The sequence below is a fragment of the Patagioenas fasciata genome, chromosome 5 (genome assembly GCF_037038585.1).
Source record: "Patagioenas fasciata isolate bPatFas1 chromosome 5, bPatFas1.hap1, whole genome shotgun sequence".
In the NCBI taxonomy this organism is placed as follows: Eukaryota; Metazoa; Chordata; class Aves; order Columbiformes; family Columbidae; genus Patagioenas; species Patagioenas fasciata.
In genome coordinates, this window is record NC_092524.1 from 2,569,222 (window position 1) to 2,597,026 (window position 27,805).

At 42.4% G+C, this 27,805-nt stretch overlaps 2 protein-coding genes across 2 annotated transcripts; both read left to right on the forward strand.

The window, feature by feature from the left end:
- The first annotated feature begins 1,480 nt into the window (after positions 1–1,480).
- Positions 1,481–17,737, forward strand: FBXO3 (F-box protein 3). Its single transcript, XM_065839690.1, has 11 exons — positions 1,481–1,613; positions 4,821–4,910; positions 5,524–5,687; positions 7,746–7,860; positions 9,610–9,814; positions 11,066–11,111; positions 13,293–13,377; positions 14,206–14,328; positions 14,773–14,888; positions 15,224–15,414; positions 16,640–17,737. Exons 1-11 carry the CDS (start codon positions 1,507–1,509, stop codon positions 16,763–16,765), a joined length of 1,368 nt encoding a protein of 455 aa, XP_065695762.1. The 5' UTR covers positions 1,481–1,506; the 3' UTR covers positions 16,766–17,737.
- Positions 17,738–20,744: 3,007 nt separating this feature from the next.
- On the forward strand, positions 20,745–26,888 carry CD59 (CD59 molecule (CD59 blood group)). The gene is made up of 4 exons (XM_065840158.2): positions 20,745–20,877; positions 23,130–23,207; positions 23,882–23,983; positions 25,329–26,888. Exons 2-4 carry the CDS (start codon positions 23,144–23,146, stop codon positions 25,520–25,522), a joined length of 360 nt encoding a protein of 119 aa, XP_065696230.1. The 5' UTR covers positions 20,745–20,877; positions 23,130–23,143; the 3' UTR covers positions 25,523–26,888.
- Positions 26,889–27,805: the final 917 nt, after the last annotated feature.

A 27,805-nucleotide genomic window follows, 5' to 3' on the forward strand; every position in this document is an offset into this window, starting at 1 on the left:
AAAATGAAATGAAAACATGCTTTGTCTGAAAACATATTTATTTTCAATAAAATGTGGAAGAAACTTTTAAAAAAATGTATTTGCATATACCCTTAAGATGTAACATATTTTTTTGTTTCAATGATATTCATCTCAGTAATTCTATTTTCCCATCTCTATGTACCATTACCTTTCTAATTTCAGTCCTATAGTGGATTTAATTGTCCATTAGAATCTGCCTATAGAGGGTGATCATATAAGCAGGTTTGTATTTGTCTCATCAGTGCTATTCTAATATTAACTCTTATTTCTTTGGTGAACAAATTGCAAGCGTATGATGTTGGAAGTAGTCAGCACCCTCAGCATCCCTGGAGGGGTTTGAAAGATGGAGAGATGAGGTTGTTGGGGACATGGGGCAGTGCCAGGGGTGGGTTAATGGTTGGACTTGGTGATCTCGAGGGGCTTTTCCACCCAAAATGACTCTGTGATTCTGTCTCCTTGCTCTGGTAGGATGTGGAGAAGTCAAAGGAGTAGAGCTGGGATGCACCAGGATAATTTCAACCCTCATGGACAAGGTTATAAAGGGGTGTAAAGGCCATATATTCTTAAAATGGGTCAGAATTTATGAATACTCCAACAAATAGAAGGGTTTGATAGGACCGCTGTAAAGAGGAGATGTATTAATGGAGTGGAAAGACGCCGGTTGTGCTGCAGCCACCTCTGTTTTCTCATTTAAATGATTCCCACCCTCAGACTTGTGTGCATGGAGAGGCAGCCGGACAATTCATACCCACAGCACTGAGGGGTAGTGAATAATTTGGCCAACAGTGGGGTGCAGCATGTTTTACTAACATCTGTGCTAACTGGAAACGTACCCATCCAATTTTCTCCATTAACCCAACGCTGGCACTAACCCATGTCCCCAAGAACCTGGAGGGGACTACGGTGGGTCCGTGGATTCCCTGGCGGAGGGTATGGGAACAGAGATTGGCCTTGAAGATACTAAGGTGTATGCATGGGAAAGAAGGGAGTAAAGGCGTATCCAGAGATATTAAGATGTACCCGTGAGAAAGAAGGGACTAAAAGAATAACATTGATGATAGCAAAATTAGCCAATGATATGTTAGTATTGCAGCCTGTAAGCAACAGCAAAAAGACACTTGAGCTGGTAAGAACTATATAAAAAAGCGTTTCTGGCAATAAATAGGGACTGGTGTTTGTACTTAAAAACTCGGTCTGTGTCGTTTGTCCGTCTGAACCGCGACAAGAACCTCATCTCCTCGTCTTTCAAACTGCCTCCAGGGATGGTTGGTGCTAGATTTAGGTTGTGGTTGGACTCGATGATCCTGAGGGTGTCTTTAAATTTAAACTATTTTGTGATTCTCTGTCCCCTGCGCCGCGGAGCGACACCGGGGTGAGCGGTCACCGCCCCCAGGCGGGCCGGCAGGGGGCGCTGCCGGCAGCGGGCGCTGCCGGCAGCTCCCGCCCCCCCCCCCGCCCCGGCGGCTGTAAACGGAGCCTGGCAAGATGGCGGCGCCCCTGGACATGGAGCCGTCAGCGCTCAGCCTGGAGCTGCTGCCCACCGACCCGCTGCTGCTCATCCTCAGCTTCCTCGACTACCGGGATCTCATGAGGTGCGGGAACGGGGTCCCCGCCCGATCCGCGGTGTTTGGGGAGGGAGGGGCCCAGCGCGGCCTCGGCGGAGCCCGGGTGGGGTTGCGGCCGGGCTGGCGCAACTTTAAGGTGCGGGGGTCGCTGTGCCAGCGAACGGGGACAGGGGAGCCGGGTGGGGGGTCTGGTACCGGCTGGGGGGTCTGTCACAGGCCCCGCGGTCAGAGCCCGCCCAAAACACTCGCCACTGTGTTGGAAAATGGTTTTAAACTAAAGGAGGGGAGATTAAGGGTGGACAAGAGGAAGAAATTGTTGGCCCTGGAAGTGGTGAGAGTCTGGCCCAGGTTGGCCAGGGAGGTGGTGGATGAACCATCCCTGGAGACATCCCAGGCCAGGCTGGACGGGGCTCTGAGCAACCTGAGCTGGTGAAGATGTCCCTGCTCATGGCAGGGGGGGCACTGGGGGGACCTTTCAATGTCCCTTCAACCCAAACTATTCCATGATTCTATAAGGGTTTGGTTCTTGTGGAGGAGCTGCCATGTGAAGGACATCTTCTCTCCCCCATTATATGTTGTTTTTCTTTGTAACTAAATTACAACTTATAGGCACACCGATAGCTGAATTTGCAAATTCAGTAATTCTCTGAAACTCTTGCATGTTGATGGCCAAACAAAGGGCGGTCTCGTCACCACTAAATATTTCCAGTTATTTGACCAAACTGGTGTTTGAGGAAAACTAAACCAAATGAAATAGGACTTTTCAGGTGAAAAAAAAGCCACGAGTGGAAGTTGCGAGCTCCTTTTGGACGCTTTGCCAGGTGGCTGAAGAGTTCTGAGTCACACGCTGAAGACGCAAGTGTGGTTTTAGGTAAAGCTGTGCCAAGCAAGTGCGAGCGCTGGCAGTGATTGAAATCACAGTATTTAATCAAAGAGAGAAGAATATGTATGAATAAAATATACGAATACCTATTTTTTTTCCCCCATAAATATTAGTCAAGAAAGCTGAAGACATGAGGGAGAATTCTGTTATGATAACATCAAAAAAAGAGATTAAGCATAAGCAAGAATGATAACAATTGTAACAAGTCCAGCATGGATGATTTAGTAGTGGTGTAGTAAAGGCACGACCTATTTTTGTTATGTGTTTAACCCAATCAGCTGGATTTTGCTGTGCAAAGACAATTAAATACCATGTAGGTTTCTTGTGAATAAGGTCAGTAATGGTGGTTTTGCATAACTGGCTGTTTGTAGTAATCACAGAGTTAACTGAGGAAACCTCTAGCTTGCCTCCATTTGTTTTAGTGACACATATATACTCTGACCATCACAAACATCAGAATTTCCCTAGTATTCCACAACTGGGTTAGCTTGGTGTTGGACCTTAGATAATGGAAAAGCAGACAGGTGGCCAAGTATTTATGTAATTAATGAGAATGCCTTTAATTGCATCTTGATCGTGTTTAAAGTCACACATTCCTGTGATGCCCCCGTGACTTCTGTCCTACCAGAAATTACAGACGTGATTGATAAACACCGATATAATAGATTTCTGCAAGGGCTTTGACTTTTTCTCACCAGATCCCCCAAGAAAATATAATAAGAAATCCTCACGTCATGTACAAAGTTCTTACACGGCCAAATGTCAGGGTTAGAAGTGAATGTGTTTGTGTTGTTGTGAAGGTGAAGGATAATGGCAGGACATACAGGGGAATCCCTTCGCTCTGATGAGGCTGGTTTTGAAATACTAATACAATTCTAGTTTAAACAGCTTGTAGTGGATAGCAGGGTGGGGGGAAAAAGAAGATTGAACAGGTAAATATGAATAATTGTGTGATCTCAGTACCATGTGTGTTTTCACCAGCCCTAGACTTTGGCTGATTTTACTTATAAAGACAAGATTGAGAGACATCTTCATTTGAGTCTGTAACTATGTCCATTCCCACTGTTGGTTTTAATTATGTACCAGTTTCCAAACTGCACTGAAAAAAAACCCCAAAAAGCAGTAACTGGAAGCTTAAGTTTGGTAACCTCATCTGGGGTCTTTAGATGTTAATCACAGCCATTAAAACACACATGAACTGTTAGAACAAGCTACCAGAGGAAGTGATGTTGCCACATCTAAATTGGTGGTATCTTTTGAGGAATTAGTTTAAAACATAACTGATAATTCAGCTCAAACACAGAAGAAAAAACGTGTTTCTTGCCTGGTGTTCAGGTTAGATTGAATGAGGCAATGATTTCTGTTAAATCCTATGAATTTAGTGACACACTCATTCCCTGTATTACTGCTCTACATGTTGCTGGTGCTTTGCCCCACATTCTTATTCATATAAGTACACTGAAATGTCTTGGTGTTGATACCAGTTGTACATTCCGGGAAGGCTTTATAACTGTAAAAGTAAATACGGGAACAGACTGTTTGGTGGCACCTCCATCGCTGCTTTTAAAGAGCAAGTTAGCAGGCATCAGGAATATTACCTTTTGCTATCGCCTTGCATCAAGCAAGGATCAACTTGAATGATTTCTGAGGACTGTTCTAGACCCATATCCCACAGGTTTTTTTAATACTGTATTTGCAATAATGCTGCATAGTGCAGGATGTGATTCTTTGAACTACCCGAAGCAGCGACATTACCTGTAACGCAATGGCAAGAGCTAATATATGGTCTTAATTAGGATGAGCATGCAGTACTTATTTCCAGGTCCTTTGTATTTTTCCCGTGTTTTTGTTTCTGCTCATGAAGTTTGTTATTTAAACAACTTAAAGTAGAAAGTAACTTTGTAGGACTCAAAACTGTATAGTTTCTGTAGCTTACTGTTTGAGTTTTCAGCAGTGTGGCAACAGTGGAAAAGTTAGGGGAGAGAATGACAATCCAGATAAGAAAGCGATTTAAATCCTAATAAGCAGCTTGTGCTGCTGGAATGTTTACTGCTGGTGGAGCGGAGTCGGAATAATTCACAGTGTTTACAATGGAGCGTGTCTACAGGGTGACCTGCTTTACAGAATTACTCAATTGCTGACAGTTCTCCAAGCGTGTAGAAAAGTAGTTCATGACTTATACGGCTGTAATGAAGGCTTTGAACCACTGTAAGCACAAAAAGGACAGCTAACTCAGTTTCAAAGTCTGCGTTTATTTCATGAGAATGCAATGTGTAATATACTGGTCAGTATTTATCCCTGTTGATTTTGCTACTCTTTTGCAATAAAATTTAATTATTTGATATTTATAGCTGCTGCTGTTTGAGTCGAAGATTAAATCAACTATCAAGCCATGATCCGTTGTGGAAAAGACACTGCAAGAAATACTGGCTTATTTCAGAGTAAGTGTGAAAATGAAAATAAGGCCTATGTTATTGTGCTGTCTGTGTCCATATGACTTCTGGTAACTCGGAGATGGAATTGGTATTCACCAATCTCAAACCAATGAAAGGTTAATTGCCTAAAAAAGCTTCTTGACTGTACAAGTGTTAGAAAGTTTTATGGATGGCTAGGGAAGAAGTGCCCTGTTAATTCCTAGGCTGGAGGACAAGCTGCAGTTTGACCTTATTAGACACCAAATATTGTACAGAAGAAAGTAATATCCGCAGTGCTGTAATTATGAGGGCTTCTGGCCTTCTTTGTATATATGTGAAATGTGATCTGAATTAGCTATTCACCAGTTCCAATATTTAATAATAGCACGCTGTTTAAAGGAACTCTATTTCTAAATTTTCCCCTGATGCTACATACCCCAAATGTTTCTTAATTAATTTCCAAGTTGTTGTTTAATAGATGCTGGAATTAATTGAGTTTGTATAGCTTCACATGGCTCGAACTGTTCCTGGCTTAATATTGCTCATACTGTTTCTGCCTACAACCAAAATTAACTTCTTGGGTTTAGAAGTCAACCTTTTAAGTCTGATATTTGGACTTATTGTCTTACTTTCCACGTAGAGAGGAAAAACGTAAGCGAAATCAGAGCTGGAAAGCCGTCTTCATCAGTACCTACTCTGACTTGGGAAGATACATCCGATATTATGCTACGTTGAAAAAAGCCTGGGATGACCTGGAGAAATACTTGGGCCAGCGGTGTCCTCGGATGATCGGCTCTCTGAAAGGTGCGCTGTAATACCTGATTTTTCTAGTAGCATGCCTGATGTGACGTTGTCTGTCATTAAGTTTCATCCTGCTTTCATCCCACATGTGTGCCTCATTTACCAGAGTTCTGAAAGTCCAGTAGATGAACTTGCCCTTCCCCACATAAATAAGTAAATCAGACCATGTGTGTAGTCCTTGTCCAGTTACTAGTGACATGAAGGTTCTCTAAAGATTTATTTTCAAAAAAGAAACCAAGATGATTATTATTTTTTTAGCGACCAGTCTATCTTCTTTATCTCTGGACAATCAGGAAATAAATACGCTGTTACTGCTTTTGTCTTTGGTTGCCATGAATGATTTTTTGTTTGTTTATTAGTATTTTTTAGTTTAATAATCCCATTACTTCAAGTTTGGGGTATTTTTCTGTTCCGTAGGTCTTACTGTGTTCCTCTCATGAATGTAAATCAGTGGCTGAACAAGAATTTTTGCTTCTCCCCTCGCCACCCTCTGCCAAAGATTCTGTTTTCAAATTAAGTTTGCGTTTTAATATTTCTAGAGTTGTCGTTCATAGATCTTACTTGGAAAGACATAGAGCAACTTTGGGCTTTTCTGGTATAGGGACAAAATAGCTTTTGCATTTTCAATTGTACTTCAGGCTTCTGTGTGAAACTGTTAGACCAAGATGTTGGTTTAACGTGATCTATGGCATCAAGAGGAATCTGTAGACAATGTCTCTTTCTCATGGAAATCTCACATTTCATTTCTTGGCTTGCTGGAGAGTGCTGGATCCTTAAGTTTGGCTAATGATTTGTGAGTAACAGAACACGGTCAGAACTCAATAGTGTTTTCTTTACATTTTTTGTTGTTGTTTTGTTACTCATAGGTATGCAGAGCCACTGAATTGTCAGTCAAATATTTGGTTAATAAAATGGAAAGGATCTGTGGTGGTGTTGAAATGAACAGATTTTATCACGGTTTTACTTTCAAAATCCTCCCAAGGAACTCAGTGCAATGGAGCTTCTCTTGGTCTACAGAAAGACAAAAATAAGTGTAAAATTACCAATTTCCACACTTGTATAGTGGTGACAGGTTTTAGCAGGAGCTCTTCCATAACTTACACCTTTTTAATACCATTTGTACAGGATCTTGTTTCAATGAATTGTTAAATTATGCCATATAAATGAAACTGATAATGAATATGTAAAAGGTTTAAAGGTGGATGGTGGCTGCAGCCAACATTTCTATGTTACTGATTGGACTGGAAACAGAATGAACCAACCCTTAGAATGATGAAAGAGTAAAATCTCTGTTGCCTAAAAGTTTTGACCGGGATTGAGCTAAGGACAATTTTGTGGGGAAAAGGTTCATTGCACTTTATAAATACTTTCTGCTTAAGTCAAGCCTGTTGAGATTTTGTTGGATTGAGATTGGTGCTGTATTAGGTAATCAGTTAATGCAATCAGCTTCCCTTCGAATTTAGAGTGTTCATTCTGTGCCACCTACCATACAATAAAGTCACCAAATATTGACTTGAGTCCATGTCTGTTTGGTCAAGGCACTTAAAAATTCCATGCTTGGCTTTTGAAATACTTGATTTTTAGAGATTCTGGCCACTAGCCTGAATATAATCCATGGAAGATTCTCGAGATGGTGCTAGTAGCTGTGTCCCAATGTTGGACTCAATTTATCTTGCTTTTGTATGTCTGTTAGTTCACCTTCTCTGAATGGTAAATGGCAAAATGCTTTGAAATATATGTTCCTTTTGTGATAACATTAAAAAACCCATAATGTTAAGGTTGCTGGGGCTACTTAAAATTCTCTTTGGCGGTTGAAAATGTGCTGTTGTGTCTAGAGTATCGCTAGTTTTTATCTTCCTCCTAGCCATGCAGCTCTGATGAAATGATGTGAAATAAAATTTTAAAGGAGAGAACTTAACACAAGTTCTAATATTCACCTTTGGCAGGAACAGCAAACTGAGCACTTGGGGGCAGAGTAGTGAAGCAGCATTAAATTTGACGGTTTCTTGATTTCCCCTCTAAAACTGCCACTCAATACTCTTGTTTCTGTTTTGTACGCAGAGAGTGTGCGAGAAGAAGATCTTGATGCCGTGGAAGCACAAATAGGTTGCAAACTCCCTGACGACTATCGCTGTTCGTTTCGTATTCATAATGGACAGAAGCTCGTTGTTCCTGGGTAAGGAGCGAAAGCTGTGCACCAAGTTATTAATTATTCTAATTATTAGGGAATAACTTTCCAACCAGGTAGTCATTTTAAGTAGAATCAAGACGTCAGTTCTGCAAGTTAAGTTTTCGCAGTAGCAGATTTTACAATTTTATGCATTTTCAGCAATTAAAAACTCCTTTCACATCAAGGTTAGAAGCCAAATGACCAAGCATAGTTTCATATCTTCCAGCTGCAGAAAAAAATTGCAGGTCAGTACTTGATGAATTGCCACAGACATCGGCAAAAGGTGGAAAACCAGGACAAATCATTGCAGTGTCTGTAGGAGACAATGTGTTCGTGTTGCTCTACCAAAACTTTCCCTGGTAAGGAAGGTGCAACCTCCTTGGATTCCGGTGTTGCCTGTGCAGAAGGGGCAGGGGGAACAGTTTTATGGTAGGGGAGGTCTGTGCAGAGAGTTGTAGGAATGTTAGGTCAGGAATGGAGGAGATTTGGGGCTAGTTGTCATCGTTAGGTGCTTCAGGTTTCTGTAGTTGGGTGCTAGCGTCGCTTTTTAAACTGTTCTGGGCAAGACTGCGTAAGGAAAAGGAGGGATGGAACCTGTTGGCCAGGACAGGAGCAGCTTCTATCATGCTGACATGTGGCAGCTTGTGCCTGAGTCACTGCTTTCCCAACAGCAGTAAAAGCTCAGACTCTGCAAGAGTTTGCGTCTGCAAACATCAGTGAAAGGCAAATGAGAAAGGAGGATGAGTTTGGAGGTGTGTGTTACAGCTTTGCATGCTCCGTATTGCTGAGCACACTGCTGCAGTGTGTGTGCCCCCGTGGTTGATTACTTTGATCGTGTTACCCCTTTTTATCATTCTTCCATCATCTGCCACTTTAGTACATTGAGTGTGACTTGCTGGGGGTTTATATTTTCACCCCAGCTCTCATCCAGCCCAGCGTTTGTATCAATGCTAACTTCAGCTTCTGATGCTCCCCTCCATTCCTACTCTCTTACATATTTCAGAGTGCTTAGACGTTTTTCCAAATGTATATATTATTTCTTAGGTATAGAGAGGTTCTTTTTACTGTCTTTAACATCACCTCCTTATTGTTAAAAGCAAACAAATAAAAAATCCTACCTTTTACTGTGATGCTTACAAAAAGCTGGAGGAAAAAATAGACAGTTGATGGTCTTGCCATATCAGGCTGATGAATATTGTCTCATTCCTTCCTTGTATGTCTGTTTGCTTGTGTCTGTCTGCTTTTGTTTTTATACTGAGATTATAATCTCTCTGACTCAATGGTTGTTTTCCTTGTTTACTCCTTAATCTTCTCTCCAAAGCACAAAGCACCTTGCGCACTGTAGTACTGATCAATGACTGTCACTATAGAACACCAATCTGCTAACTGAAATATCATAAATGCTTTGGTAATGGTGAAATGAACTTGTACAAAACTTGAGATACAGAGCACTGGAAGCTCTGTCAGCTGTGAACGGCTTCTTTGAAGTAGCTGCAGACGTGATGGGAATCACCAACATGATTTAAATGGTGCTTTGGGATGCACAGAACATAGAAGGAAGTGTTTATCTTAGCGCCATCAAGCCTCCCTTTCTGAAGGTTGATGTCGTGAACTAACAACCTATTCAGCACCTGGATGTTAGACCTGAACTTCATCTAGGTCTAATATGCATCTTAGAAAAGACTTAAAGCTTTTTTTGTTTTGGGAGTGGTACCTTCTGTTCATCTTTCCTGTTTTCGGTCGTTGCCTGTGAAGGTTGATGGGAAGCATGGCGCTGTCGAACCACTACCGCTCTGAAGACTTGTTGGACATCGACACAGCGGCTGGCGGGTTCCAGCAGCGGCTGGGGCTGAAGCAATGCCTTCCTCTGACCTTCTGCATCCACACCGGCCTCAGCCAGTACATGGCCCTGGAGAGCGTGGAGGGGCGAAATAAATACGAGATCTTCTATCAGTGTCCAGTAAGGAATATATGTTTGTACTCTTTGTGCTTTTTTGATGATTGATGGTGTCCCTTTGCATGTTATCAGGTACCTGAAATATTTTACATAGCAGAAAGTGGATACTAAGAGATCGTATCAGTTTCTTACTTGCCCCTGCGTTGCCATCTGGTTGTTATCAGAGTCCACAAGTGGAATGGTTAGTGAGTGAAAGGAATTTACATGAAGTTGTAATTTGTGATAGTAGGTCCATGATAGTGGACAACATTCATCCTTCTTGGAACTTATCAATTTAATTTGTTCAAACTATGGCAGGTATATACTCTTGTCCCTGTTTCCATAAGGAAGAAAAGCTTCTCCCTTATGAAAGATCAGCATCTGTATATATCTTCTCTTTCAGATATGTTAAATATAAACGTAGTACAATAAATGATACACTCTGGTTTGTAAGCGAAACTTACTCTCCAGTGAACAAATTGCTCTTGAACAGCTCCTTTGCAGAACATAAGTATTTTTCACAATTCGTATAGCTGTAGTATTTTAAGATAAGCATATAGTTGCTAGTGAAGCTTAAGGCTATTACACCTAACAAGATTTTAGCCGTCTTGCTCTCCTTGCCCATGCCCTCACAACCTCCCCACCCCCAAAAAAATGTTGGGCAAGTAAAAGACATTTCTTGCAAAAAAAGATGGAGATCTTCGTCCTGCTGTGGAGTTTCAGGATGTTTGTTTTCAAAGCATGCAGCAATGAAGTTTCTAGGGAATGTCTTGATAATGGATCACTCGAAGGATGTTAAGATGCCCATTGGTATTATGCTGAGTATCGAAACCTTCTGGATAATGCTTGGGAACTTGGAAGATTACTTACACGCTTATATTTTGGTTCATCTGGGCAACCTGCTCTATCTAAGCTTGCCTCAAGCAGAGGGATTGGACTGACCATCTCCAGAGGTCTCTTCCACCCTCAGCTGTTCTAAGGCAATATTTTGGGGGGCCTTGTTTATTGAATGATCCGTTAAATCTGATTTTTATAGGCATGAGCCTTAGTGGAATGTCCAAGCTACATATTCAATGATCACGTGAGCACTGATGAGGACAGGTGTGTGTGGTTTATATATTTGAATTGGGAGTATAATGATGTGTTAAGCAGCCAGATTTTAGGTTTAGTGAATTTAGGGAAAACATTCCCTATGCTATATTTCAGGTGCTGAATTTTAACTTTACATGTCCAATGCTCTCCTTCTAATAATCCAAAACCTTCCTTCCCTTTTAGGACCAAATGGCTCGCAATCCATCTGCTATTGATATGTTCATCACAGGTAACGCTTCAGATAAAATATTCCGCAAAATGTTTTAATTGCACCATTCAGAAAACGCGTGTCAGTATGACTTGAACAAAGCAAGCACTCTAGATTTTCTGTGCTGCTTGTGAGACTCTAACCTACTTTAAAACATCACTGCTAACTTGAAATGACATGCAGGTTTTCTCTATTAAAGCTTGTTCTTCTGTATGTCTTGTATACAAATCATTCTGTGTACTAACCTGTCCAACAAGATGAGCAAAGCCTTTAACTCAGCCATCACGGGGGTGATGTAAGTAGTTATTAAATACAACACCCAAGTGGACAGAAAGATTTTTCTTTTTTCCCCCACCAGTAGTTTTTGCAGCTGTGTTAAAAGTTGAAAATGTTTTGTGTCCCTTAATGAAATCTAATTAACTGTAAACATACCCGCAGAAAGCCTTTCTGGACTTTTGATTTGCGTGATTGCTTTGTTCAAAGGATAAAGGAGGGAAGGGAAGAACTGCGTAATTGTTGTTTGGCTCTGTGGTGATCTGTTGTGATCATCTGTCTGACATGTACCTTGACTGGAATGGTGTTCAGATGATTTCTTTTTGTTAATCCACTGGCATCTGGTAATTGTGGCTACGTCTAAATTAATTCCAAAATTAATATTAAAATTTAGCCTTGCACATTTCTTAGGAAATATGTATTCATATTACAGTGAGAAACCATGTTAGGCAATGCTATACCATTGCTGCTTGGGGTTGGCGGTGCTCAGACTCTTAGCCACGCTAATTTTATGACATGTTTCTATGTACTAATTGATTGTATGAACTGATTTCGGTGTGAAGTAGTCAACCTGTCATCTATTTTACAAAGGTCTTATTGCAGAATCTATTGTGTGCTTTAGAACCATCATAGGAAGGATACAGCAAAAGCTCCAGAGTTTGGTTACTTGCTTCTCTCCACCTGTGGATGATATAGTACGTTAAAGCCACCTTGGTGGTTTTGCTGCTCAAGGTTGCTGCTTTTATGGAATTAAGTCAATGCTGAGGTGATGCGACATCATATTTAAATATATTCTGCTTGGCTGAAAGGGTTAATCTTGGCTTAGCGCAGCGTGGAGGAGAAATGTCATATACAGCATTTATCTCGTCGTGTTGAATGTGGCTGGGTGAATCAGTCCACTTTCTGCATTCGGAGTTACTTTATACAAGGTTTGCATTTTGTGGATTAGTGGTAGAAAGCAGGATAATAAACTTGGAGTTCCTCAGACTCCCAACAGATCAGAGGACAGTCCACACAGCTCTTGCTCAAAGGCAGAAGTGGTAAGTACACTTAATCTGACAGGAATGGTAGTACTTGATAACATGGCAGTGAAGGTGAGGATAATGATTTCTTAGTATCAGTAATACTGACAAATAATTGCAGGACTCTGTACATTTCTGTTGAACTCTATATTGCAGTGCTTGAAAGATTTATGGCTGCAAAATTCTTTAACAGAGAGCCAGTATGTCTTGTAGGAAACTCTCTTCTTTGAGAGTTAAATGTGGCAGCTTGACTGTATTTAGAAATCAAGCTGTTCCTAATTAGTGGCTGTAGGTGTATGGAAGCTGTTCTCAGACAATATGTGTACGTGTATGAAAGTCTCGGGTTCTTTGCAGGTCTGGGTTTGTAGAAGTGCAGAGTGTGTCTGTGGCTTATCCCTGTTGTTAAAGAGAGGGAAATTCTGCAACTTCCTAGCACCTTTCTTAAAAACTCTATTTATGTGGGAGCCTGCATATCAAAACCAAGTCCATGAATCCACGGGCGGGCTTGCATGCCTCCTCTCGGTAGAATAGTTGGAAATAGCTGTACAAGCAGAATAGGCCACTATACTTGTCCACTTTCCCAGTTGTAATGGAAGAGTCATGAGCAGGACACCAGCTGATGAGAGAGCATCGCTATGGTTATAATGTGAAATACTTAGTTAAGAGGTTCTTTGTTTGCTGTGTCATTTCTGGAGCCTGAACCCTTAACCCTTAGTTCTCAGTTGGTTTCTCCAAATTATCTTTGTTGGTGGAATGGACTGGAATATTGACTGACTCATCTCAGTAAGCCTGAGGGTTTGTTATAAAAATATGCAAAGCTTTAAACTGTGTTCTTGAAGTGTTTATTGTAATGTGCTCAGTGATAAACGTGCCTGTTCTTACAAATCCATTTTTCTTTGGCATCTAGGTACATCTTACTTGGAATGGTTTACATCCTATGTAAACAAAGTTGTAACTGGTGATTACCCCATCATCAGAGACCAGATTTTCAGGTATACTGACAGGGATTTATAACCTCACTCCAAGGTTTCGATGCTGCTTTTAGAATGCTGACCTCTTCCCAAGGAGTATCTGATTAAAAAGCTGATTGTGGAGAGAGGAAAAAGGACATGAAACTTACTGCAGATAAAGCTGTAAAACAGAATGCTTAAAGAAACATATTTGGGTTTGTTTGTTTTGCCAGAAGATTTGTAACTTGATGTTAACAGGACCAGAATTTTGCATTATAACTGATCTGAAGCTTAGCTAACAGCACAATATTTATTCTGATTGCCATGAGTGTGCTGCAGCTGCAGGACTGTCCTGAGTTACTAGAAATCAATTGTTACAGTGTTTCCAACACTGTTGAATTTGTAAATAAACAGAAGTTTTCTGCTGTTTGAATCTTCATGCACTTTTCTTCTAAATATAAGCAAGAACCTAAATTCCGTCAAACTGAGATGCTGCAGAACCCAGTTCCTGGTCTGTAAACTAATTTGCTGTTGGAGTTGCTAGCATTTTTTTGTTTTGTTTTTTTAAATAGCGTAGTGACATATCTGTATTAAACAAGTGTGTCTTCATTGACTTCAGATCCAGTTATACACCCAGCTTAGTACAGACATCAGTGGAGGTACAAAGAGATCTGTAGCTGTATGAGTTTAAGTGATGAGGAAATATACATCAGAAAGACAACACATCCTTTACCTAACCTCCAATTCAATAATTACTTTAACCTAGGGCCACAATGCTCTTATTAGTCATTAACTAATCACTTTACATGTGTAGTTTTCTGTATTGAATACAGAGAGCTATTTGCAGAATGAATGTTTTCCTTTCTGTAGGTATGTGCATGATAAAGAATGTGTTGCTACCACAGGAGATATCACTGTTTCTGTGTCCACATCTTTTCTGCCTGAACTCAGTTCGGTACATCCACCACATTATTTCTTCACTTACAGAATCAGGTAAGGATAACAACTGAATTGACTCTTATAACACAGGATAGACCTGTGTGATGTTTGAAGCATTGGTTGTTGCAAATTTATGCACAGCATTCATAAATGTGCTAAAAAGAATAGGATGGGCATAACACCTCCAGCTTTTAAATAAAAAAAATACTAAATCATGACCTGGTCAGGTATGCAAAGTACTGGTCAGGTTGGTAATTGGTACAGTGATGGGTGGGGGAAAGAAGTTAAGAGTAACTCTCGTGATTTAGAAAGGGGTAAATACCAATAGATAGTGAAGCAGAGGCACGGAGATGGGTCCTGACAGCTGATTTGGTTCCCTTGACCTTAGTGGGATTTGTTGCCCAGGCTGCTCTAAGAGAGATCTCCAGGGTACTGGAGTATTTCTTAAAATGTATGAAAGTAGTTACCTAACCGTTAAGTACGCTGTTTGTCCTCTAGAATTGAAATGTCCAAAGATGCTCTTCCTGAGAAGGCCTGTCAGCTGGACAGTCGATACTGGAGAATAACAAATGCCAAAGGTGATGTAGACGAAGTTCAGGGCCCTGGAGTAGTTGGTAAGTCAAAGATTGCTTTTACACACCCAATAGAGGGTGGTTTTCTATTTAATGTACGTGTTATGAAAGTTATGTTATTAGCTGTTCAGAGGGTAGTAGCTGTACGGTTTGTATCAAAATTATTTTGTTGCTCGAAAGAAAGAGATATGTATCCATTGATTTTTGTCTTTAAAATAGTTTTGTAAGGGATGTCTGAACATCCTGATTAGTTAACTACTCATCAGATGGTTTTTAAACATCAATAATTGCTGAGAACCATTTATACGTCTACTGGAATATAAAATTGTAGTTCTGCTTAAGTCCTTACTATTGTGATTGTGATATTTTACCAACAGGGGAGTTTCCAATTATCAGTCCAGGGAGAGTCTATGAATATAGCAGCTGTACTACATTTTCCACAACGTCTGGATACATGGAGGGTTATTACACCTTTCATTGCCTCTACTACAAGGACAAATTCTTTAACGTCACCATTCCCAGATTTCATATGGTGTGTCCAACATTCAAGGTGTCCACAGCACGAATGGTAAGCGGACATGCAGTTGTGTTTATCCTTGTTGGTTTTTATTCTCTGACCTGTTTTCCAAGAACCCTTGGATTAATGTTAATAGGACAGTGTATCTGTGTTTAAACTTCAATGTCACCTCATTTTTCAGTTTCGATTCTCTTCTGAAAATGGCTCTGTCTTTCAGAACAGAAATATGTGTGTGTATGTCTGTCTATTTAGGACATATTTCTGATTATACAGACTACTACAGTGTTGAGCTTTGCTTTAAGGAGCTTCCTAATTTGTACCTAGAAACATGGCATTGCATTAGCTGTTTGGATTTCATAGCTCTTTTAAATATTTAGTCTTGATATGACCACATTGTCATCTTTTTTAGCCATAATAGCTTATTTACTTTATTCAACAAGAGGAGTTTCAGTCAATGACAATTTAAAAATTACAGGGGTCTATCCGATGTTCGTTAGTTAATCCTCGCTAAACGTGCATTCCATAAGGTCACTTAATGACTTCACAAATCAGATATTTAGCTTACCATTCATTACAACGTAGCTTTAGGTTGGAGATCGCAGGTGAACTGCGTAATTTCTCTGTTTGCTTTAGCGCGTTCCGAGAACGCTTCATTTATTTTATCACTAGCATAGCCCTTATTTAGGGGCTAATTCAGACGGAACTTGGAAGCTTTTGGGCAAGCTCTGAGTCTTTCCTTGGGGCTACTTGCTCATGTATTTCAGGGGATTTGAGCAGCTCTAACAGTGAGTGCCAGCAGATGTCACGCTTCAAATAGAAAACAGCATCTCTTAACCCCTGCTCACGTTGATGGGAGTTGTAACCTCCCTCCGTGAAGTCAACTGTAAAAATAATTCGCTTTTCTCTTTTGCTCTATCTCTGATTTTAAAGGTTGCAATGACCTTTCAAACTGCTTTTATTAAAAGACAACATAAGCCACCACAAAAGTGGGTACAGTTAAGATAGTGAATTGCAGCTTTACATAGGTGTACACAGGAAATAATGAAGGTTAAGGGCTAATTGCTGGGTTTAAGGTCAAGTAGTTGGGCAAAATGATCCCTATTGCAAATTAAACTTTGTAATTGTAAGGAGCTGATTTTAGGACGTGGAGGACAATGTCTGCTTCAGCTCCTTGACGCGATAATACAGACCAGATTTTTCTAGCTAAGCGTTAGTGCTTTCTTATAACAAGCCGCAATTGAAGATTTTAATTAAATGTGGACGTGTTTTTTATTAGGAAACAAATCAAAATGAATATGCAGTGGACGAAGACGAAGATTCCACAGACACTGATGAATACGAAGATCGACGTCGAGTGCTGGACATTCCTGCACCCCCTGGGCGCTGCCCACGTCACACCTGACTGGATTTTCTTCCAAAACAAAACAAACTGTTGCCAGCAGCTGAACTCTTTGGGGCTAGTGCATAAGAATATTTCTGACTGTTGTAAATGAACCTCCTGTTGCACATCAGGGCAACTAGCATGAATGTTGGTGCCAGTTCTAATATTCATCAGAGTATAATTTCTCTCTTTGTTCTGGTTTGGAAGGGGAGTGAGGGTTTGGGTAGGTGGGAGGGAGAGGAAGAGAAAAAGGTGTTTGGACTTTGTTCACTTTTTTTCTGAAGTGCAAAAAAAAAAGCTTGTTAGGCCCAGGTAATCATATCTTACATTTTTAAACTATTGCCTATTTATGATCATAATGCAAAAATGGTGTGGGGGTTTGTTTTTATACAAGCATTTAAAATTAGCAATAGACAAGAAGGCAAAAAAGGTGGATGCTGTGTCCTTTCTCATGAGTTTCTACTCTTGATAACTCCCGCAGAGAATGAAACTTGCAGTTTGGTTTGTGTATCCCACTGGAGTGAGATCAGGTGCTCTTATGCCCTTTTTTATTAACGTAGACGTGCCAGAAAATTCTGGTCATCAAGTGTGTAAATTTGGAGTGAAACTGGCCTTATTTTTTGACAATCTATCTTTCAGCTTAATTTTATGCTGTGACTACGATTGGAATGTCGTGTACAGGCATCATCTGCCACTCGGTCACCAAGAAATTTCTCAATGGCTACAAAGTATGAATTTGTAAATACGTTTTGATTTGATTTTTCTTTTCTTTATATGATGTTTGCTGTTCAGACTTTGCCATAGGTGACAAATTTAAGCATCATGTTTCCCTAAATCCTCCCTGGATTTTTGTAACTACGCCTGAATAAAAAAAGTAAAGCAAAACCAGGAGCCTGACAGAACACCAGATGACTAGAAACTTTATATTTAAAGAATGTTTGCTTTATCACTTTTATTTTGTTTCCATTGTCATTAATAAACAACTTGACTGCCGCCTTTGTTCCGAAGTGTTGATGGGGCGACTCAGCCAGGCCTTGAGCAATGATTCTGTGTCTGCTGGCACTGTGCTCAGTTCATGGTTTTGACACACAGAATTAGTAGCTCCTGTGAGGAAAACCAGGATATTGTTGTTCCAACTGAATGTTTCCATTATTTACTCGTTATCGCGTATACAGAAAGTTTGGGGTTTTTTTCTACATTTCGTAATATTAGATTCTTGGTGTTTGCATCTTTTTCCAGTGCCGCGTCATGTTTGGATCTTCCACAGCGTTACAAGGTAGATAAACAAATAGTGAGTGTGACCCCTACAAAACAGCTCGAGAAGCAGAAAAATAAGCGTGTCGTGCCTTATAGAATTCCGAACAGCACCGCAAATCGCTGGAGTGGTTTAAAAACGTTGCCATGTTGAGGATTCCTCAGTGTTAACTGGGGGGAAAATGGGATGTTTGTGGCGTGATGCTTTTTCTTCACAGGAATTTTGTAATCTGTTAAAAGGATCAGTGAAGAAAAAGGAGGATTTAGTGGCATTAGAGCTTCTTCCAGTGCTGTAAGTTTGTTGTGTGGTTTTAAGGACAGATAACTCTCATGGTCGGAGCTTGCGTGGTGTTCACCGGATCTGTATGTTCTATAGATAAGTGATAGCAGCCCAAGGTCATAACACAACTCTTGGTGATTTTATTCTTCTCAGGGAGTGGTTCTCCCTTGGGTTGTTAAATTAGTAATTATTACTTTAGTAAGTACGTGGTGGTCGCGGGACTCCTGTGAACCATGTGAGGAGGTGACCAGGCAATGACATGTCGCTGTTGGTGTCCCCAAAATTGGTGTATTTAGCAGGAAAAAGGTTATTGCGTTGCTTCGGGCAGCTGCTTTAGCCCGTGGCGCGGCGCCTGGAGCTGCCAGATGCAGCGTTCCTGCGGGTGGTGTAACTCTGCATTACGAGCAGCTGAAATGGGGCTTCTGCCAGGGGTTCTCCTCACCCCACCCAAAACTCTGCAGCTTGTGCCAGGTTGGTATGAACAGCGAAGGGGCCGAGTCCGCAGAGGAAAGAAGGAATCATTTGTAACATCTGCGTGTGCTTCCCTTTGGCCACCATCCTTCAGGTCCACCCTGAAGCTCCATCAGCTTCTCCTGCTTCAGATCTCAACTTTTTGATATTGATGCCGGGTTAGTGCTTCTCCTGCCAAAATAAACCTCATTAAACATCTATGAATTCAACATATGGTTAAAAACTTCGCACATCCAACGCAAATATGTAACTAATCTAGTCCTTTTTTGTCCGTAGAAACGGCCCACGCTGACGGTCTCTTCATAGCTGTGCTGTAGGATTCCTGCAGCATTTTTGTGGGCTTTTGCTGTTGAACGGAGAAAACCTTTGGCCATCGTTTCCTTACTGTGACTGCAGAGAGAAAAACAAGCTGTGTGCCAGCCAAGGGAAAAAAAAAACAACACCAAAAGTTGCTGTGCAAGTTATTCCAGTGCTGGAATTTTTTTCATGTCGTTGTTTAAAGTCATTTCTCATCATTGTTGCGAGGTAAGGTGAAAAATGCAGGCCAAGCTGGAAATACCATTGATCTGTGACCGTACAGATAAATGTGTCCTCTGGGGGTAATCCTCATGCAGATTTCAGGAAAGGAAAACAGGTGCATGTTCAGCTGTGGCTGGAGTTTAAGTTTCCTGTTCTCAGCTCCTCATTGCAAAATTTTCTAAGCAAATTAATAAATTAATGACTTTTTTAATATATTGAGTGCATTCTCATGTAATAAGTTGCATGCAATAACACACAAGCATCTTACTCTTGCATCCCTCTGCTTTTATTTAGGGTTTAAACAGACAAAATCTTAAAGATATTTATAAGATCGTGTGCTGAGCTGACTGATAACCAGCTGCTGTAATACATCAACAATCTGATTTAATTTGTGAGCGATTTAGGGTTGACTTCATGTTTAATGAATGAATTGGCAGTTGTGCTGTGGTAACAGAAACAAATCCAGGATACCTTTTAAGATAATGCTGCTAGTTCCAGGTATTTGATACTGACAAATATCATTGATTTAACTGCGAGTGGGGATGTGTGATGGGCTTGGCCACATTACACTTTAGGAAGAAAGTGTTTGAGGATGATGAGCGTTTAATCGCAGCCCAGCTCATCCCATTTTTCTTGTTCCATTGCCCTGCCCACCCGAGAAATGGGGGACATTGGTCAGGGTGACTGGGGCCTATTGAAACCTGGGTTCTGTGTGTAGATGGGAAGCACGCTGGACACAAGGCGCAGGTTTAGCTGCTGCGGTAGAAATTAAGCATAGGACGCTTAGCACTGGGGAGGCCAAACCTTGAATGCTGGGTTCAGTTTCGGGCCCCTCATGCCAAGAAAGCCCTTGAGGTGCTGGAGCGAGTTGAGAGAAGGGAATGGAACTGGGGAAGGGGCTGGAGCACAAGGGTGATGGGAGCGGCTGAGGTACCTGGGGGTTCAGCTGGAGAACAGGAGCTGAGGGGAGGCAGGGACGCAAAGAAATTGCCTCAAGTTGTGCCAGGGGAGGCTGAGGTTGGATCTTGGGAACAATTTCTTCCCCAAAGGGCTGTCGGGCATTGGAACAGGCTGCCCAGGGCAGTGGTGGAGTCTCCTCTGCAAACATTCAAACCCGTCTGGACACCTTCCTGTGTAACCTCATCTGGGTGTTCCTGCTCTGGCGGGGGGATTGGACTGGATGAGCTTTTGAGGTCCCTTCTAACCCCTGACATCCTGTGATTCATAGTCTGATGTCTCTCGGTCCTCTTCACCTCGCTGGGGTCAGGCACCAGGTCCTCAGTTTTGTAGAAACAAACATTCCTTCATTAAACACCCGTTACGTGGGTGAGCACTAGATTTAGGTTGTCGGTTGGACTCGATGATCTTGAGGGTCTTTTCCAACCAAAATGCTTCGGTGACTCCATGACTACGCAACAGGGACGAGTCCCCGTCCCGCAGCATCCCTGGGATTGCCGGGCGGGTCCCCGCTGCCCTGCCCGGGACCGGCCGGAGCCAACGTGGCTGCTCCGCCTCCGGGGGGGCGGCCCAGCCGCTGGAGGCACCGCCGGCGCCGCAGCCCCCCCGCGGCAGACGGTGCGGGGCTGGTGGCAGCGGCTGCTCCGGGCAGGTGAGGGGTGGGGGGCGCGGAGGGACCCCGGTGCCCGTCGGGGCGCAGGGAGGTCCGGAGGGGAAGGAAGGGGGGGCAGCCCCTCGTCTCATCGGGAGCTGAGGAGAAACGGTGGCCGGGGTCCCAGGGGGGGCGAGCCGCCAGAGGGGCAGATCCTCGGCTGGGATGGGCGGTCAGGCCTTTTCCGAGGAATTGGGAGCGGGGGGAAAGGTTTGGGGTGAAATCTCTATTTATAGCGTGTTAACAGCGGCGTGGGCAGCGGATCGGTTTTCATCCGTTCCCGGGCTGTCCCCGGGCCTGAGTCACGGTGGCTCCGCAGTGCGCTAAGCGGGGCGGGGGCTGCGCAGCCCGGGGGTGACCGGTCGGGGAACGGGGGTAACCGGGACCCCCTGCGGGGAAACCCCCCGGAGCGAGGGCTGGAGCCGGGGGGGTTGCGGATACCGCTTGCAGCTCACTTTAAAGAAGCCTTTTGCAAGTGCCAGGGGGTTGCCGGCTGCGGGCTGCGAAGTGGCGCAACCCTGAGCGGCTGCTAAAAATGCCCCGGTCCCCACGGGAACGGGGCTCCTGGTCCCAGTTTCCCTTCTCTTGCCTCTTTTTTATGTTGTGATGAAAAGTAGCAGCCTGGTTTTGTGCGTGTGCCCTCCCAGGTGGGACTGCAGAGAAACCGTGTTGCACAACCAAGGCAATGAGCCCCTCTTGCTGTTGCAGTTGCATCTTCCTGTATTTTTTATTGTTGAGATTGGTCCGATGGTTGAATTAAAGCAGCAATTTAGAAAATCCAGTTTAGGAATTTTTCTGCTGTTCCTTTTAAGCCATACTGTGAATTTCTGCCCACATATATAAGCTAAAATTTTACTGTTGCCTCATCTCTTTGTCATTCAGGAGAACAGACAAAATGAATCATTTTCACAAAAACAGGCTGGTTGAATTAGCACCGTCAAAGCTGTTATGATTTTTATTAATCTGCTTTATATTTATTCTGGTCGTGACTCGGTTTTGTTAAGAGGCAAAGCTGTTTGGCTCTGCTGACACCGTTGTGTGACTGAGGGCTCCTGGAAGATGGAGAAATAACCAGGGAGGCTCTTGTTGCTGCCCAGAAAGGCTCTGGCTTTAACCACAAGACCAAGAGCACCCCTGCAGATTCACGTCACTGTGGGATGAGCCTCTGGTCTTGAAAGGCTCCTCCAAAACAAGTTGTTTACCCCAGAAAATCATCTCCTGCTGCACATGAGGGTTTTGTTTTTCTTAGTTTTGCTGTTCAACAATAGAATGTGCAGGCAAGGGAAAAAACATGTGTTCTGGAGTTTGTTTAATTAACTTGACTTATGGGTGAGAAAGATTTCGGTGCTTTTTTTTACTATGAAACTGTCTTTTCAAGTCCATGGTCAGCCTTCTGGGAGGAAAACTCCTCCATACCAACACAAAGGTCTGCCAGGCCAGATAGACTCTTAGCTGCACATAGAAATAGCTTCAAGCAGCATTACCAGGCTCAAGAGCAGCAATGTGACCATTCACTGCTGCCTTATCGTGGGTGAAACTTGTTATCTGAATGCCTTTAATTCCTTGGGACTTTAAATCCGCCTTGGGTTTTGAAGACAAACATGAAATCATGCTCTTCTAGCACTTGCGGTCCTTCTGTCCCTCTCCCCCCTCCTGGATCTGCTTGGTACCTGGGCTGAGCAACCTCCTCTCTGAAATAGCAGAGATTTTTTTAATAGTAGGTGTTACTGTTTGTAGTTCAGACTCTGTGTCTAATGATTTTTGCTTTAGAGTTGCCTATGTTAAAAAAAATCCTGACTTTCCTATCTCTTTCATTTGGGGGGTTATTGCATGTGTCTGTCCTTAGTGAGAAGGAGAAATCTGGGGACAGAAGAGGCAAAAGTCCCCTTAGTGCAGATAAATGTCAGGAGAGAGAAGAAAGGAGCACAGTCTGGCTCCAGGGTTACTGGGGAATTGCTGGGAAATAAAAGGTATTTGAGACCTAAATAGGGAGACCTGTTGAATGAGAGAAGAAAGGAGCCTCATCCACAGCCCATTGGGGCTCAGATCTCAGTTCTCAGAATAAAACCCCTGTTTTCAGACTAAAAATCCTCTCTAGGAACGAGCCAAGTTACTTTCAGCTCTTCTTTCGGTGGTTTTTCTGCCCAATGCCCTCAGTTCCATGCTGAAACAAAGCTCAAAACCTCAGTTCCTCACCATGTATTTTGCTGGTTTCATGTGGCTTCTAAAGAAACGTGTGTTTATGCCTCCAGAATAGGGAAGAAACATGTTCAAGATGAACTGCATCCTGTTAACCGCCTGCATCGTTCTGGGCGTTTTTTGTACTTCTGGTGAGTATAAGGGAGGTATTTTCCTGATGGAGTCTTATGGAAGGGGCTGGGAAATAATGGAAAAAAAGCCAGACAAGGGAAAATAGCGGAAAAGGCCTGGATTATTTAATATCCTTTTAAAGAAGAAAGAACTGGGTGCAGAATACGGTACTGCTTTATATGGCAACAGACTGTTCTGGTTTGCTGCTGGAAGCCTGGATTCCTGGTGTGGGAACTGGGTGTATGGCACAAGAGAGAAGTGAGATGAAATTAAAACAGAGAATAGAATAGAATAGAATAGAATAGAATAGAATAGAATAGAATAGAATAGAATAGAATAGAGGAGAGGAGAGGAGAGGAGAGGAGAGGAGAGGAGAGGAGAGGAGAAGAGAAGAGAAGAGAAGAGAAGAGAAGAGAAGAGAAGAGAAGAGAAGAGAGAAGTAGGGTAGAGTAGAGTAGAGTAGAGTAGAGTAGAGTAGAATAGAATAGAATAGAATAGAATAGAATAGAATGGAATAGAATGGAATAGAATGGAATGGAATGGAATGGAATGGAATGGAATGGAATTAGAATTTGGACACTGACAAAAGCTTGTAAATTTTAACTTGTTTCTTAACAACCAGGCCTGTGTTTTGTGACAGTTACATGCAGATTGAACTTTATTATTCAGTAAAGATAACCCCCTGTTCTTTTAGGTTATACCCTGAGGTGTTACCACTGCGAGAACAGCCCTTCCTTGTGCAAGACCAATAGCACTTGCTTACCAAATGAAGATACTTGCTTGCAGATGAAATTTGGTATGTATTCTCTCCTACGGACCTAAAATAAACACGGTTCTATCAGTTTTCATTGCCTGTACACTTCTAATCTGGCCTTAGGATGCATTTCTTGGCCTCGCTCAAAAGAAGGTTGCCAGTATTTTTGAAGGTCATGCTTATATTAAATTGGGATATTTTGGCTTCCAAGCAGCTGATAATGATTTAGATAGATGATTTATACTTGTAGAAGCATATACACAGATATCTGCATATCCAGAGTTAAAAAAGCCAAACCAAACCAAAACCAAAAAGCCAACAACCCCCCCAGCTAAGGGAGCTGGAAACAAATAGGAGAGAACAATTTCAAAATACAAAACATTTGCCTTGAACTTGTTACACTTTAAAGCCATATTAAGTGTATGTAACACACAAACATGCAGATGAAGACTCAACCTTTTATGAACTGACAGTATTAAAATAAATTACCTTTTCCTGAGGGTGAAGTCACCTGCATCTCAGGAAGATGGTCGAGGATATTCAGGGTATGGAGTTACTGTTCTGGTTGTTGAATAACACTTAATTAACTTTTATGAATACTACAAGTGACAAGAGTTTCACTGGAAAAATAAGAAGTACCAAGTCAACTGGAATAATCTTGGCTCTAGAAAGACTCTTGGGTTGGCTTTGGAAGCAGGTTGGGATGGGGCTGCTCTGTTCCCCAGGATGGTCTCACCTGAAGCTCCTGACCTGGTGTAGGGGCAGAAAAGCTGCCAGGACGTGGCTCTGGGCTCTTTGCATCCCAAGGAATTTTCTTTTTTGCCGTTTCCCTTGAGCCTAAACCTTCCTGAGCACAAAGTGTAGGTTTTCCAGCCTATGGCGCTTGTCCATTGTCAGCGTTGGGTCCTTGGGGTGTCAAGGGAAGATGGAAGACAAGGTGTTTGGTGGCCAATGGGGATGAGTTACAACAGGGAGGGCTCTTCTTGCTCTTCACGTTGTGTTTTCTGCGTGTTGCTTCTGGAAATGAGACCAAATCCGATGGGATGAACTGGGTGCTGACACACTGTCCATCTCCATCAGGAGCTCCAGGGTAGTTATCGCTCCAGCTCCACCCCATGTCTCCCAATGGGGACTGAACTGGAAGCACTGGTCAGCTTGAGCTGGAAATCCCACCGTGTGGCTGAGAGCTCCAAGAAAGTGGTTTGGAGGCAGAACCATGGCTTCCTGTTGCTGTTTGCACCACCAAATTCCCACTGAAGGCAAATTTAGAAACTTCTAAACACTTGCAATTGAAAAAGCAAGTATGTGGCAGCCTAGGCAGTGAGTCTCCGTGCCAAAAATGATATTACTTTCGGTATTCCCTTAATCTGTTTAATTTTTGTTGTAGGTAAATTGAGAACTTCCTCCTGCTGGAAGGCATCCCAGTGCAGTATGAATGAAATTGCTGAATTCTTCCAGCTGGATAACTTTGATTTCTTCTGCTGCCAACACGACTTGTGCAACGAGGGCGCGATTACTGGGCTTAACAAAGCCGCCTTCAGTATTGCCTCTGTAATGACCATGTTGTGGATCCTTCTGTAATAATCCTGATTTGTATGCTGTACTTTCGAGCTGAAATGATACAAAATCTTTAACTCCTTTCTGCATCGTACATCTCGCATTTTGAGTTCCTAACTGTGGGCTGAAACATCACCTTTTAGTTTTAAATTTTGTTACCTGTTAAATCACTGTCTCCATTCATGGGAAGGAGATGTTTATTGTTACCAGTTACAAGGAATTTGGGTATTTTAGCCTGCTATATTCATGGGGAAAATGACTTCTTATGAAGTAGCATTATCTTGTGGAGAACCTGGGCAAACTTCAGTGGGTGATGAGAAAGGGAAGGGATACTATAGGTGTTATGCTGGAAAACTACAGATTTTTTTACCATCCCATAAATCGTACTTGGTTTTGGTTGGGATTTCTGTGGGGTTGTTTTTTTGTTTGGTTGGGGTTTTTTGTTGCTTCTTGTCCTACACCAAGGGGTGGATTTGCCCTCAACACAAGTGGTGTTGGATCATAAGTATAAACTCACTGCAGTCTTCATTATGAGCGTGGAAACTACTGTTACTTTGAGAGAAAACATCTACATTTCTAAAACCAAAACCATGCTACATAAGTGAGGGACACTTTTCTCTCTTTTTATATGTCTGTGAGCATGCAGACAACACATATTAGCTTCTTTTGCAAGCTCTTTTTTTTCCCCCCTTACACTTTATCCATGTATAAGCATGGATAGTTTTAGTTTTAACTTAGTTTTAACTAAGCACGTGCTTTGCACAGAGTATTTGTTGGTATACTGAAAACTCTTTATAAACTGCTAAGGAGTTGCAATGGCACATCTAGTTTATTTTCCCACATAGTTGGCTTATGGGTTTTGTTAGGAACGGTGATACATAAACCTTCAAGCTTCCACCTAGGAGTATGAAGCAAAACCTTGCAGAACTTTATCTTTTGGCTTTTATGCAACTCTATAAATGCCAATACAAAATATATTTATATAGCATGAATAAAAACTGCTCGGTTTGTATACCTAAGAGAGCTGGAGCTGAACTATTCTGTACCTTGCTCTGCCTCAGTGGTGGGCACAGACCTTGGATGCTTCTCCAGGGACCTTCTCAATCAGGTACAATGTTGAATTCTCCTTTTCTCTTCTGGAGCTCTTGGCATGTCCCTGCAAGAGTCCCAGACCATTGCCAATGGCACATTCTCTTCCTGAGCACCCTCACTTGTGTTCTGTGGGGTACCAGTGACATCAGTTCGTGTTACTTCGAACCCATGATATATTCTGCAATGTATCTTTTGGTTAAGCTTATTGTAGCTACAAAAGCATCCTGGAATCAATCCGATCACTCAGAATATGGAAGTTGTGCTGTCTTTGATTAATAAAAATTGTCAAAAAAGAAAATGGAGAGAGCGTGGTTATTTATTGACGTGCTATTTACAGGTGGATAATCTTTAGTTGTTTCTGTGCTTTCAATCCAGAGACTCTCAATAGGTGCAAGCTGGTGCCTCTCACCTCTCTGGAGATGGGTGCTACATGTAGTCAGTTGGTTTTGACAGGACAAGGGGTGATGGTTTTGGACTAAAAAGGATGGATTCAATCTAGATAGAGGGAAGAAATGTTTTACACTGCGGGTGGTGAGAGCCTGGCCCAGGTTGGCCAGAGAGGTGGTGGATGAACCATCCCTGGAGACATCCCAGGCCAGGCTGGACGGGGCTCTGAGCAACCTGAGCTGGTGAAGATGTCCCTGTCATGGCAGGGGTGGCACTGGGGGAGCTGGGAAGGTCCCTTCAACCCAAACCATTCCATGCTTGGAAACAAGGAGAGCTGGCGATCACTCTCTAGGTGAACTCACAACGATGTGGTGCTGGGGTGAAGCAGTAGAATATGTGGTTCCCTCAACCCCTTCTAATTGAGAATCGTCTCATTGCAGATATGAATATCCCATTATTTGGGGGAATAAAAAGCTCTATTTTTGTGACTGCTTTGCACACCATGTGCGGTGCTTACCATGACGGCTCTCAGTGCAATCCTGTCTGCAGTTTTCCACTATCGCATGGTTTTATTTTATGTACTGACTAAATTTCTTTGTGGAAGTATTGCTTGCTGCTTCTCCTCCCTCTTCTCCCCCTTGCTTAGTCCTTAGCTTTAGCTGACTTCTACCCTCTGTTTCTGAAGGGAAAACAGTTACATCTGGTACTCCCCAAGTTGTAAATGATCTTGGCTGGGAGCGTGTGGCCAAGTTGAATAGAAAGCGTTTTAGTTCGTGAAGCCAGACAACTGGAAAACAACATTTTCCTCCCTCTCTCACAAGCTAATTA

What these genes read in the sequence shown, in the direction of transcription:
- FBXO3 (XM_065839690.1), top strand. Translation starts at nt 1,507, where the DNA reads ATGGCGGCGCCCCTGGACATGGAGCCGTCAGCGCTCAGCCTGGAGCTG. An exon ending in AGATCTTCTATCAGTGTCCA is followed by an intron (nt 9,815 to 11,065) that starts GTAAGGAATATA and finishes CTTCCCTTTTAG; the next exon opens with GACCAAATGGCTCGCAATCC. An exon ending in TATTGATATGTTCATCACAG is followed by an intron (nt 11,112 to 13,292) that starts GTAACGCTTCAG and finishes TTTGGCATCTAG; the next exon opens with GTACATCTTACTTGGAATGG.
- CD59 (XM_065840158.2), top strand. Translation starts at nt 23,144, where the DNA reads ATGTTCAAGATGAACTGCATCCTGTTAACCGCCTGCATCGTTCTGGGC. An exon ending in GGGCGTTTTTTGTACTTCTG is followed by an intron (nt 23,208 to 23,881) that starts GTGAGTATAAGG and finishes CTGTTCTTTTAG; the next exon opens with GTTATACCCTGAGGTGTTAC. An exon ending in TTGCTTGCAGATGAAATTTG is followed by an intron (nt 23,984 to 25,328) that starts GTATGTATTCTC and finishes TTTTTGTTGTAG; the next exon opens with GTAAATTGAGAACTTCCTCC.